The sequence below is a fragment of the Cherax quadricarinatus genome, chromosome 85 (assembly GCF_038502225.1).
Source record: "Cherax quadricarinatus isolate ZL_2023a chromosome 85, ASM3850222v1, whole genome shotgun sequence".
Lineage (NCBI taxonomy): Eukaryota > Metazoa > Arthropoda > Malacostraca > Decapoda > Parastacidae > Cherax > Cherax quadricarinatus.
In genome coordinates, this window is record NC_091376.1 from 12,925,196 (window position 1) to 12,938,194 (window position 12,999).

At 36.9% G+C, this 12,999-nt stretch overlaps 1 protein-coding gene across 2 annotated transcripts in view; it reads left to right on the plus strand.

The window, feature by feature from the left end:
• Adss (adenylosuccinate synthetase) overlaps positions 1-11,933 on the plus strand; it is a 29,575-nt gene extending 17,642 nt beyond the window's left edge. For both annotated transcript variants that reach the window (XM_070103416.1, XM_070103417.1), the window contains exons 5-10: positions 813-977; positions 1,464-1,618; positions 6,544-6,709; positions 8,739-8,827; positions 9,965-10,085; positions 11,691-11,933. In XM_070103416.1, coding sequence (XP_069959517.1) covers positions 813-977; positions 1,464-1,618; positions 6,544-6,709; positions 8,739-8,827; positions 9,965-10,085; positions 11,691-11,743 — 749 coding nt within the window. In that variant the 3' untranslated portion in view covers positions 11,744-11,933. The remainder of the gene's footprint in view (positions 1-812; positions 978-1,463; positions 1,619-6,543; positions 6,710-8,738; positions 8,828-9,964; positions 10,086-11,690) is intronic.
• Positions 11,934-12,999: the final 1,066 nt, after the last annotated feature.

Genomic DNA, 12,999 nt, shown 5'->3' on the forward strand with positions numbered 1-12,999 from the left:
TTTTGTATTTTCTTTTGAATAATCATTATATAGTTTTAGACTTGCTATGTTCTTATTTTGTAGTTAAGCTTTTGTCAATTGAAATATCAGTGCTCAGCTCCTAACAAAATTATTAGATGAATATGTATAATGGGGGCAACTTTGGCAGTCACTGTAGTAGTTGTGTCATAAGAGGTGACTATAATGCCAGGAGCAAGGGACTAGTAACCCTTTCTCTTGTATATAGTACTAATGCAAACAATCGCAGGCAGGAAATCTTTAGCTCAAGTACTTTCACACTTCTCAGTGCATCATTAGGAGCTATGCAGTGTTGCAAGGCAGCAGTTGAAGGAGTGAGGGGCAGTTTTCTCAGAATAGCACAGTGTGGGGTTTGTCACCTGCCACAGCCTCCTGGCTGCGGCAGGTAAAAGGTGGCTTGTCTTGCACAGTACAGTGGACCCCCGGTTAACGATATTTTTTCACTCCAGAAGTATGTTCAGGTGCCAGTACTGACCGAATTTATTCCCATAAGAAATATTGTGAAGTAGATTAGTCCATTTCAGACCCCCAAACATACACGTACAAACGCACTTACATAAATACACTTACATAATTGGTCGCATTCGGAGATAATCGTTATGCGGGGGTCCACTGTACTAAGAAGAGCTTTTGTTTCTTCTTTTTTGAGTCAGTCTGTTTCAGTGAGAAACAGCCAATGTGTTAAAAAAAAAAAATTGGTGAGAGTCATCGGGATGTTCAGTTTTTATTGCCAACGAGTTAGCATGTTTATATTGTCAAATGAATTCTGTAACATGAGGCTTTTTTTTCTTCAGAACTGCAGGTAAATGTTGAAGAGGAAGTTAGTAAGTACAAAGATTATGCTGAGAGAATGCAGCCCTTGGTAGCCAACACACTTGCTTATATTCACAAGTGTCTTAAGGAGAATAAGAAAGTGCTGGTAGAAGGAGCTAATGCGGCCATGTTGGATATTGACTTTGGTGAGACTTGTTACCTGTTTATCTAAATCAGAATTATTTTTGACATGGAAAATGCTACTACCATAGTTACGTTCAAATAAGGTGTGTTGATGCTTGCGAAAGAGTCGTGACCCAAGAAATTGGAATTACCTTCCTTGGATCAAACATAATTGCTTTCCTTTCCTCAGGTGTTATATTATCTTGTGGATTTAGTATTTCCCTATGAATATAAAGCACCATTATTAAGAAATTTAGAAAGGTACATCTCACTGTAATCTCTGTGTTTAAGTTATTTTTACAGTAAGTAATTTAAGTGATGGGATATTTGCAGCTATGAACTGTAGTATCATCTCCCCTTTGGCAAGACAGTGATGGAGTGAATGATGGTAAAAGTGTTTCTTTGTTTTTAAGTTACCGTACCTTAGTGGGAGATGGCCAGTTTGTTTAAAAAAAAAAATGCAGTAATTTTACTATTGAACATGTACTAATAAATGGAATATTTTACAGGTACTTATCCATATGTGACCTCAAGTAATTGCAGTATTGGCGGTGTATGTACTGGACTGGGCATTGCTCCTCAGTACATTGGTGAAGTGTATGGGGTAGTAAAGGCCTATACTACTAGAGTGGGTGTTGGACCTTTCCCTACTGAGCTTCATGATGTAAGTCATCATCACTTTATTACTAATGGAAATTAAAAAAAAAAAAATTTCTTGAGCTGTGCATTATCTTTAAACATATATTTTTTATAAATATAGTAACATTTCAATATAACAGATTAATTGTGAAAATCTCTGAATTTCTATTAATTCAGAATGTTTAAAAAGTCTCATAAAACACACGTTGGCCATCTCCCACCGAGGCAGGGTGACCCAAAAAAGAAGGAAAATCCCCAAAAAGAAAATGCTTTCATCATCATTCAACACTTTCACCACACTCACACATTATCACTGTTTTTGCAGAGGTGCTCAGAATACAACAGTTTAGAAGCATACACATATAAAGATACACAACATATCCTTCCAAACTGCCAATATCCCAAACCCCTCCTTTAAAGTGCAGGCATTGTACTTCCCATTTCCAGGACTCAAGTCCGACTATATGAAAATAACCGGTTTCCCTGAATCCCTTCACTAAATATTACCCTGCTCACACTCCAACAGATCATCAGGTCCCAAATACCATTCGTCTCCATTCACTCCTATCTAACACAATCATGCACGCTTGCTGGAAGTCCAAGCCCCTCGCCCACAAAACCTCCTTTACCCCCTCTCTCCAACCCTTTCAAGGACGACCCCTACCTCGCCTTCCTTCCCCTATAGATTTATATGCTTTCCATGTCATTCTACTTTGGTCCATTCTCTCTAAATGACCAAACCACCTCAACAACCCCTCTTCTGCCCTCTGACTAATACTTTTATTAACTGCACACCTTTTCCTAATTTCCACACTCCGAATTTTCTGCATAATACAGTGGATCCCCGGTTAACAATATTTTTTCACTCCAGAAGTATGTTCAGGTGCCAGTACTGACCAAATTTGTTCCCATAAGAAATATTGTGAAGTAGATTAATCCATTTCAGACCCCCAAACATACACGTACAAACGCACTTACATAATTGGTCACATTCGGAGGTAATCGTTATGCGGGGATCCACTGTATTTACACAACACATTGCCCTTAAACAGGACATCTCCACTGCTTCCAACCATCTCCTCGCTGCTGCATTTAACACCCAAGCTTCACACCCATATAAGAGTGTTGGTACTACTATACTTTCATAGATTCCCTTCTTTGCCTCCATAGATAACGTTTTTTGACTCCACATATACCTCAATGCACCACTCACCTTTTTTCCCTCATCAATTCTATGATTAACCTCATCCTTCATAAATCCATCTGCCAACACATCAACTCCCAAGTATCTGAAAACATTCACTTCTTCCAAACTCCTCCTCCCCAATTTGATATCCAATTTTTCTTTATCTAAATCATATGATACCCTCATCACCTTACTCTTTTCTATGTTCACTTTCAACTTTCTACCTTTACATACCTTCCCAAACTCATCCACTAACCTTTGCAATTTTTCTTTAGAATCTCCCATAAGCACAGTATCATCAGCAAAAAGTAACTGTGTTAATTCTCATTTTGAATTTGATTCCCCATAATTTAATCCCAACCCTCTCCCGAACACCCTAGCATTTACTTCTTTTACAACCCCATCTATAAATATATTAAACAACCATGATGACATAACACATCCCTGTCTAAGATCTACTTTTACCGGGAAGTAGTCTCCCTCTCTTCTACACACCCTAACCTGAGCCTCACTATCCTCATAAAAACTCTTTACAGCATTTAATAACTTACCACCTATTCCATATACTTGCAACATCTGCCACATTGCTCCTCTATCCACTCTATCATATGCCTTTTCTAAATCCATAAATGCAATAAAAACTTCCCTATCTTTATCTAAATACTGTTCACATATATGCTTCAATGTAAACACTTGATCTACACATCCCCTACCCACTCTGAATCCTCCTTGCTCATCCGCAATCCTACATTCTGTCTTACCTCTAATTCTTTCAATTATGACCCTACCGTATACTTTTCCTGGTATACTCAATAAACTTATTCCTCTATAATTTTTACAATCTCTTTTATCCCCTTTCCCTTTATATAAAGGGACTATACATGTTCTCCGCCAATCCCTAGGTACCTTCTCCTCTTTCATACATTTATTAAACAAAAGTACCAACCACTCCAACACTATATCCCCCCCTGCTTTTAACATTTCTGTCATGATCCCATCAGTTCCAGCTGCTTTACCCCCTTTCATTCTACGTAATGCCTCACGTACCTCCCCCACACTTACATTCTGCTCTTCTTCACCCCTAAAAGATGTTATACCTCCGTGACCAGTGCATGAAATTACTGCCTCCCTTTCTTCCTCAACATTTAAAAGTTCCTCAAAATATTCTCACCATCTACCTAATACCTCACTCTCCTCATCTACTAACTCCCTTACTCTGTTCTTAACTGACAAATCCATACTTTCCCTAGGCTTTCTTAACTTGTTTAACTCACTCCAAAATTTTTTCTTATTTTCATTAAAATTTCTTGACAGTGCCTCTCCCACTCTATCATCTGCTCTCCTTTTGCACTCTCTCACCACTCTCTTCACCTTTCTTTTACTCTCCATATACTCTGCTCTTCTTATAACACTTCTGCTTTGTAAAAACCTCTCATAAGCTAACTTTTTCTCTTTTATCACACCCTTTACTTCATCATTCCACCAATCACTCCTCTTTACTCCTGCCCCCACCCTCCTGTATATCTATATATCTAATATCTGTATATCTATATATTTTTTTTTTTTTTCAACAAGTCGGCCGTCTCCCACCGAGGCAGGGTGACCCAAAAAAGAAAGAAAATCCCCAAAAAGAAAATACTTTCATCATCATTCAACACTTTCACCACACTCGCACATTATCACTGTTTTTGCAGAGGTGCTCAGAATACAACAGTTTAGAAGCATACACATATAAAGATACACAACATATCCCTCCAAACTGCCAATATCCCAAACCCCTACTTTAAAGTGCAGGCATTGTACTTCCCATTTCCAGGACTCAAGTCCGACTATATGAAAATAACCGGTTTCCCTGAATCCCTTCACTAAATATTACCCTGCTCACACTCCAACAGATCGTCAGGTCCCAAGTACCATTCGTCTCCATTCACTCCTATCTAACACGCTCACGCACGCTTGCTGGAAGTCCAAGCCCCTTGCCCACAAAACCTAATATGAAAATATATCTAAATATATCTAATATAATAATTTGCACACAGGTTATAGGTCTACTGCAATAATCATTAAAATTAAATGAGTTTGAAGTACAATTTGCATAGTGGATTTTCTTTTTTGTTATTTCAGAAGGGCGTTGTATCGAGGTTCATTACATCAAGAGTTATTGTGTAGATATTTTTTCCTTATTCTTTTTAGTAATCTTTACAGGAAAAGGGGTTACTAGCCCATTGTTCCCGGCATTTTAGTTGACTTTTACAACACGCATGGCTTACGGAGGAAAGATTCTTATTCCACTTCCCCATGGATATAAAAGGAAAATTAATAAGACCAAGAACTATTAAGATAAAATCAAAGAAAACTCAGATGAGTGTGTATAAATAAATGTGTACAAGTATGTGTAGTGTGACCTAAGTGTAAGTAGAAGTAGCAAGACATGCCTGTAATCTTGCATATTTATGAGACAGACAAAAGACATCAGCAATCCTACCATCATGTAAAACAATCACAGGCTTCGTTTTACACTCACTTGGCAGGACGGTAGTACCTCCCTGGGTGGTTGCTGTCTACCAACCTACTACCTATATTTTCATATAGTTGGACTTGAGTCCTGGAAATGGGAAGTACAATGCCTGCACTTTAAAGGAGGGGTTTGGGATATTGGCAGTTTGGAGGGATATGTTGTGTACCTTTATATGTGTATGCTTCTAGACTGTTGTATTCTGAGCACCTCTGCAAAAACAGTGATAATGTGCGAGTGTGGTGAAAAAAGTGTTGAATGATGATGAAAGTATTTTCTTTTTGGGGATTTTCTTTCTTTTTTGGGTCACCCTGCCTCGGTGGGAGACGGCCGACTTGTTGAAAAAAAAAAAAAAAAAAAAAAAAAATTCCTTGATATACAGACACATAAATGAAGATTCTATTTTTCCCATATCACTTTTGAAATATTTACCTCTGATCATTCTAATAAATGACATTTTTAAGGATTGATTTGATGAAAGTCAGGATAGATTAATGTACACCATGTGTCAAAGGTCTTGCAAAAAGATTTTGCTCTATTTTTTCTTGAAGTTTTACACTTGTCCCTTGGGATTGGCAGCACACTGTAGGTGTGGCTGTTGCATAAAATGTAAAACAGCAAATTCGTCTTGAAACTGTATTATATTTATAGTACAGTTGACAAAATTTAGAGTGGATGCTTTGGGATAGAGACTTGTGTATAGAGATAGGGCATCTACCTTAGATTCATGAAGATTGATGAATTGATTACCTCCTTTCTAGGAAGGGGCCTGATCGCTTCACACTATTACTTCACATGTTCCACTGTCCCCAACAGAGTCATCAAGGCTAAAGGCCTGATCACCTCAAACCACTATCTCAAATCTTTTACCATCTAAAGTATCTTTTCCTGTATTAGACTAAGTCATTTGTTTGAGAAACTTTTTTTTTACCAAGGCAGGGTGGCCCAAAAAGAAAAACAAAAGTTTTTCTTTTTAAATTTAGTAATTTGTACAGGAGAATGGGTTACTAGCCCCTTGCTCCTGGCATTTTAGTCGCCTCTTACAACACGCATGGCTTACGGAGGAAGAATTCTGTTCCACTTCCCCATGGAGATAAGAGGAAATAAACAAGAACAAGCACTAGAAAGAAAATAGAAGAAAACCCAGAGGGGTGTGTGTATATATTTGTTTGAGAAACATCTTCACAATAAAGATACCCAAGTGTTGCACATGTGTCTTATTCATCTAAAACTATTTTTTTTTCCCCAGGATACTGGAAAATTACTGCAGTCTCGTGGGGGTGAATATGGAGTAACCACTGGGAGACCAAGAAGATGTGGCTGGCTGGATGCAATGCTCTTGAGTCACTCCAATATGGTGAATGGCTACACTGCTATTATTCTTACCAAGTTGGATATATTAGATGAGCTAGAAGGTATGCTTTTTTTTATTTATGCCCTACAGATTTTCTTTTATCTGTAAAGTTAGTTGTTTTAATATAATTTAAAATATTTTGAAAAGCATACATCTGGGGAGTGGAAGATAATCAGGCTTGATCCAAGGAAAGGGAGGGTGGCTCTGATTCCTTGGATCAAGCATCCTTCACCAGTATTAAGACACCCTCCATGAAAGGCATTTTCCTCTCAAAGTGTTGTCAGAGCTGATTTGGAGATTCCTACAGAGTCTTTACTTTTATTTTATGTATGCATGTGTGTTTAAATATTACCCTGCTCACACTCCAACAGATCGTCAGGTCCCAAATACCATTCGTCTCCATTCACTCCTATCGAACATGCTCATGCACGCCTGCTGGAAGTCCAAGCCCATCGCCCACAAAACCTCCCTTACCCCTTCCTTCCAACCTTTTTGAGGACGACCCCTACCTCGCCTTCCTTCTACAGATTTAAATGCTCTCCATGTCATTCTACTTTGATCCATTCCTCTAAATGACCAAACCACCTCAACAACCCCTCTTCAGCCCTCTGAATAATACTTTTATTAACTCCACACTTTCTCCTAATTTCCACACTCCTAATTTTCTGCATAATATTTACACCACACATTGCCCTTAGACAGGACATCTCCACTGCCTCCACTCTTCAAGGAAGGTTCCTTGATGTTGGTGAGGGGCTCTTGATTTAGGGAATTGGATCTGTGCTCCAGTTCCCCAAATTAAGCCTGAATGCCTTCCACATCCCCCCCCAGGCGCTGTATAATCCTCCGGGTTTAGCGCTTCCCCCTTGATTATAATAATCCACTGCCTCCAACCACCTCCTCGCTGCAACATTCACAACCCAAGCTTCACACCCATATAAGAGTGTTGGTACTACTATACTTTCATACATTCCCTTCTTTGCCTCCATAGATAACGTTTTTTGACTCCACATATACCTCAACGCACCACTCACCTTTTTTCCCTCATCAGTTCTATGATTAACCTCATCCTTCATAAATCCATCCGCCGACACGTAAACTTCTAAACTTCTAAACTGTTGTGTTCTGAGCACCTCTGCAAAAACAGTGATTATGTGTGAGTGAGGTGAAAGTGTTGAATAATGATGAAAGTATTTTCTTTTTGGGGATTTTCTTTCTTTTTGGGTCACCCTGCCTTGGTGGGAGATGGCCGACTTGTTGAAAAAAAAAATGTATTTGCTGTTGTGTGCAATTTTTTTTTTGTGTGTGTGTGCATGTGTGTGTGTGTGTGTGAGAGAAAGAGAGATCAGTTCTTGAATAACAGCTAAAACTGCTACTTATTCTTCCACTTTTAATTTTAATTCTTGAGTATTGTGTATAGTCTTCTGCTTATGTCTTGCATTTTTAATAATATTGAACACACTTTACCATTTCAGTTTCTCTTGTATATCATCCATGTATCAATATCTGCACTTTTATAAAGCAATTGTTTTGTCAGACAAGGTGATTGCAAATTCGTTGTTGCACTAACTCATCAAAAATTAATCTGACAGACACAATTTATTGTATTTCATTGGTGTTAAAAATACTAAATAAGTTAGACATACCCAAGTTAGATTTGGTAGAATTAAAATGAATTATATGATATAATTTTTGCCAGGTTGGGGTAGTCTTCTTAGTTTTGGTGCAAGATTTAAAATGGATATATATTATTATAGTTTATCTATCGGTGTATATTTATAAATATCTGTTTTACGGCAGCTCAGCTTGTTTAACTGTCTAAAAAATGCATGACACATATGTAAATATCTTTTCTTCTCTGCTTATGTATCTATGATTTTCTGTTTTGTTTCAAATAAACATTAATTATTTATATGCTAATTATTATACACTTTGTTGTGTTTATTATTAATGTATATTATACTCATGCCTTCCTTTTCATCATTCATAATGTCTTATTTTTCTTGTTTCTGATAAATTTAGTTTTCACTGGAGGTTTATTGTTAATGATGAAAATCATTCACAATGGTTGATGTGTAATGGAATTGCAGAAATCAAAATTGGCGTTGGCTACTTAAGAAAGAATGGAGAAAGAATTGAACACTTCCCAGCAAATATGGGTGAATTGGAGGATATAACAGTAAGTATATTGCAACTTGTATCTGTTAATCATTATTGTTGGAATGAAAATGCATTGGTTATTCACTTCTGTGTTGAAAAAAGAATAAAAAGGCACAATACCATGACTGGAACAATAGACAGATAACCTGCACATAGAAGAGAAAAACTTATGATGACATTTCAGTCTGACTTGGACCATTAACACAGTGTGTGACTAGTTAATGGTTCAAGTCAGACCAAAACATTTGTCATAAGTTTCTTTCTCCTGTGTGTGGGTTGTCTGTGTATTTTGAAAAAGTCTGTGTACTTTATTGGCTAATAAGCTGTTTTTAATTTGTGTGGTAGTTGCATAATAGTGGTATTATTACCTTCATGGGTTAGTGCTAATCTTGTAGGAATTATACATAACTTGGGGAATGGGAGAGAGTAGTCAGGTTTGATCCAAGGAAAGAGAGGACAGCTCCAGTTTCTTGGATCAAGAGTCCTTCACTAGCATCAAGGGGTCCCCCCTCCTTTCCCTATAGAAAAGATGCAATAGTAGTAGCTGGAGTTAAACTGTGCTAGTGGTGTCATCTTCGTTGTTTTTCCTTCAGGATTCACCCATAGGTGACCTGTGTGGGTTTAGTGCTTAGTTTGATTGTAATAATAGTACGTCTGTCCTTAGGGTAAGATGACCAGAAAAGGAAACTTTCATCATCGTTTATTAAATAGGTGTCTTACCAGAAGTGTGCAGACATCGCAGTTCAAACATCCCTTTGTATTGTAACATTCTCATCCTTCCTTCAGAGTACAGAAACTGTACTTTCCACCTCCAGGACTCATGTCTGGCTAACCAGTTTTCCCTGAATCCTTTTGTAAATGTTATTTTGTTCTCACTTCAACAGCACATCAAATCCATAAAACCGCTTGTCTTCACTCACCCTGAACTAACATTCTCTCCCATGCCATGCATGTTTAACAGAGTATTACACATTGAAGCAATTGTAAGATCAGAAGTATTAAGAAAAATAATAATCATGACATTGATAATTTTTTTTTTTTACACAAATCAATTTTACATTTATAGGTTACTCTATCATATTAGATTAATTGTATTGTAGATTATTACATAGATTCATTATAAATTATTTAAGGTTATGCCCTACTTATTTTCAAGGTTGAGTATATCACCATGCCAGGATGGATGCAAGATACCGCTCAGTGCCGCACTTACGAGGAGCTCCCACAAAATGCCCGCAGTTACGTTGAAAAGATAGAGGAGCTTATCAGTGTACCAGGTTTGTAAGCGAGGAAGTTTTCTTATGTAAGCAGTCTAATAACTATTTTGGTGTTGAGAAAGGTTTTTTAGTGTTGGTTGGTTCCTGTTGTAGTATGAAGGCAGATGACTGCCAACAGCTAGTTGGAAATAGATATAAATGTATACACTTAGGAGGGGTGTTAATGTTGCAGTTTAAAAACTGTAGTGTAAAGCACCCTTCTGGCAAGACAGTGATGGAGTGAATGATGGTGAAAGTTTTTCTTTTTCGGGCCACCCTGCCTTGGTGGGAATCGGCCAGTGTGATAATAAAAAAAAAAAATACTTAGGACATCTTTTTTCAAGACTTCTTTTTTGGGACCTTGATCACTTCAAATGCATAATGTATTTGAAGCAGTTAAGGTCCCACAACTGAAACTTCTCCAGTGAAGGTGTCCTAAATTGTTCACTAGTGTTTATTTCTGTACACAACCTGCACACAGGAGAATGAAAGTTATGTTGACATTTCACTGTAAACAAATATATGAAGGGGTTAACTTATGTAGCCATGGTATATGTATACACCAGGAACAGTGTAGAGCCCAACTCTATTTGCTACGCATGAACCTGATGTGTCATCCCTTGTAGTGACTTTGTATTACAAATAAATTCAGAAATTCACACTCTTCATATTCACTATATTTCTGGTCCCTGTCTTCTGTTTTCCTGGTGCATGACTGCTACTCAAGCCTTAATTTACTGGTAGTTAGGTTCACAGAAATGACACATTTGTGTCATTTTCGTGAACCTAACCACCAGCAAATTATGGCTTTTCTTTTTCCCCATGGGCTCTTTGCTTGCTGCACCCTTATCCAGAGTTTCCACATTCCTGTCATTTTCAGGGGCCTGTCTCCAGCGAATTACAACTTTCATCTGTATACTATATTGTTCAAGTATTCTCTCATCCATGATAATACTTTTTTTTTACCCAAGTGGAAAGCTAATTCATGTGCTGGCAGTTACATACACTCTTAATCTTAGTAATAAAGTTAGAATTACCGACAGTATGTTAGATAAAAGGATTCATGTGTAACTAATGTGATATTTTATTGTGGCAAAGTTTTGCTTTCCAGGAGCTATTGTCAAGTTCCTGGAGAGTGAAATGTTGCCACAATAAAATGTCAACGCTTACACATGTGTCATTTACCTAACACTTAATCTTGCCACTTCGCTACAGTTTAACTGGTGTAAGTGTAGGATGTGCAGCTAGTGCCTGTAAAGCAATAGTGTTAATTCTAGTAAGTTCTGCACTTTAAATCTTTATCTTTCTTCTCTACATACTGTATATTTTCTTGAGTTTATTTTATATTTACAGATTTAATGATGTATTTTGTTTTTAAATACAATTTACGTACATAGAATATACGGGATGGTAGGAGAAGAAAATATTCCAACAGCTCCGGGAAGAATCTTGAGTTTTCCCTAAAATATGTTTATTATCTTCTCTGAGGATAAGGTTTTCCACTCCAGGTCTAGAGGTGGTACCTCCCTATATTGGTTTAGAAAGACACTTGTCGGTATTTATTACCAAGGTTTATACCACCTCCCTATATTGTTTTTTTTTAATAATTGCATTTTTATATTTCAGTGAAATGGATTGGTGTTGGAAAATCACGTGCCTCTATGATCACAGTCTTCTAGAGGTTTGACTCCTGTCACCAAAAGAAATTTGGAAAATGAAACAAAATATCATGGAAGAACTGCAGTGTTACTAAAGTAGAGATATCTGTAATGTTTGCATAAACCTTGAACAGAACCACATTACAGTTAAAGGTTTATTCTCGTCCGGACTTCTGTATATTATTAAATACAAAATATTTGAAAAAAAAAATGTTTTTAATTTTCAAAATATTTTGTTTTTCATTTCAAAAGAAAACAAAATCACAGGATACTTTTTTATATTAATATTTTTGTCATAACTAATTGTCTTTGGTTAAACTACAGCACTAATTGAAGAGTAAGTTTGATGTGTCTTACTGGTAAATGCTAAACCAATAATCACAGTTGACTTGTTGGACAAAATATCAAAATCTAAATTTCTACGCATTCATCTGGTAACATATTTGAAGTCTTCTTTTCTTTCCTTTGATCTCCAATTTTCTTTGCAGTTTCTTCACACTATACCATTGCTTGTGATAGAAGAATATTCATATTTTTTATCATGATATTAAAATTTACTTTTTTTATCTTTTCTGTTCGAAGATTAATGTTTCCCCTTTACATGTCAAAAAACTTTATTTGGATTGGTCACAAACAATAAGGCCAGAATTTCCAACAAAAGCATTGTTATTAATAAACACCTAAAGCAGGTTTAATGTTGGCAGCCTGTATCAAGTACGCTGGTTTACACCTGAAATTATGATTTCAGAGGTTGTAAGGAGCATTTCTATATTGGGGCCACTAGAAACATGACTAGCACTCATTCATATCTCCTTGGTCACAGTCACAACTGTCACATGCTATTATTACACTTATTATTTTCCTTTTTACATTTAGTATTTTATACAGAAGAAGGGGTTACTAGCCCTTGCTCCTGGCATTTTAGTTGCCTCTTACAACAGGTATGGCTTTTGGAGGAAGGAAGGAAGTACTGGCTGCAGTTAAAAACCTGGAAAGAGCAATTGAGAAGGAAGGGGCTATGCTTCATTGCCTGTGATGTGCTCCAGATCCAGGGAACTAGAGCTTTCCCTCAATTCCTTGGATCAAATCTGATTCTATTGAGGCAGTATATAACCCCTACAGATTTAGCACTTTTACTCATGAATAATATAATAATCTACTGGTATGCTGCTAGTCTGAGATTTACTCAAGAGGGACTGATACAAGTAAAATACTAATATAATTAAATTAATTTCTAAATTGCTATGGGTCAAGCAACAGTATAATGTTGGTAAAGG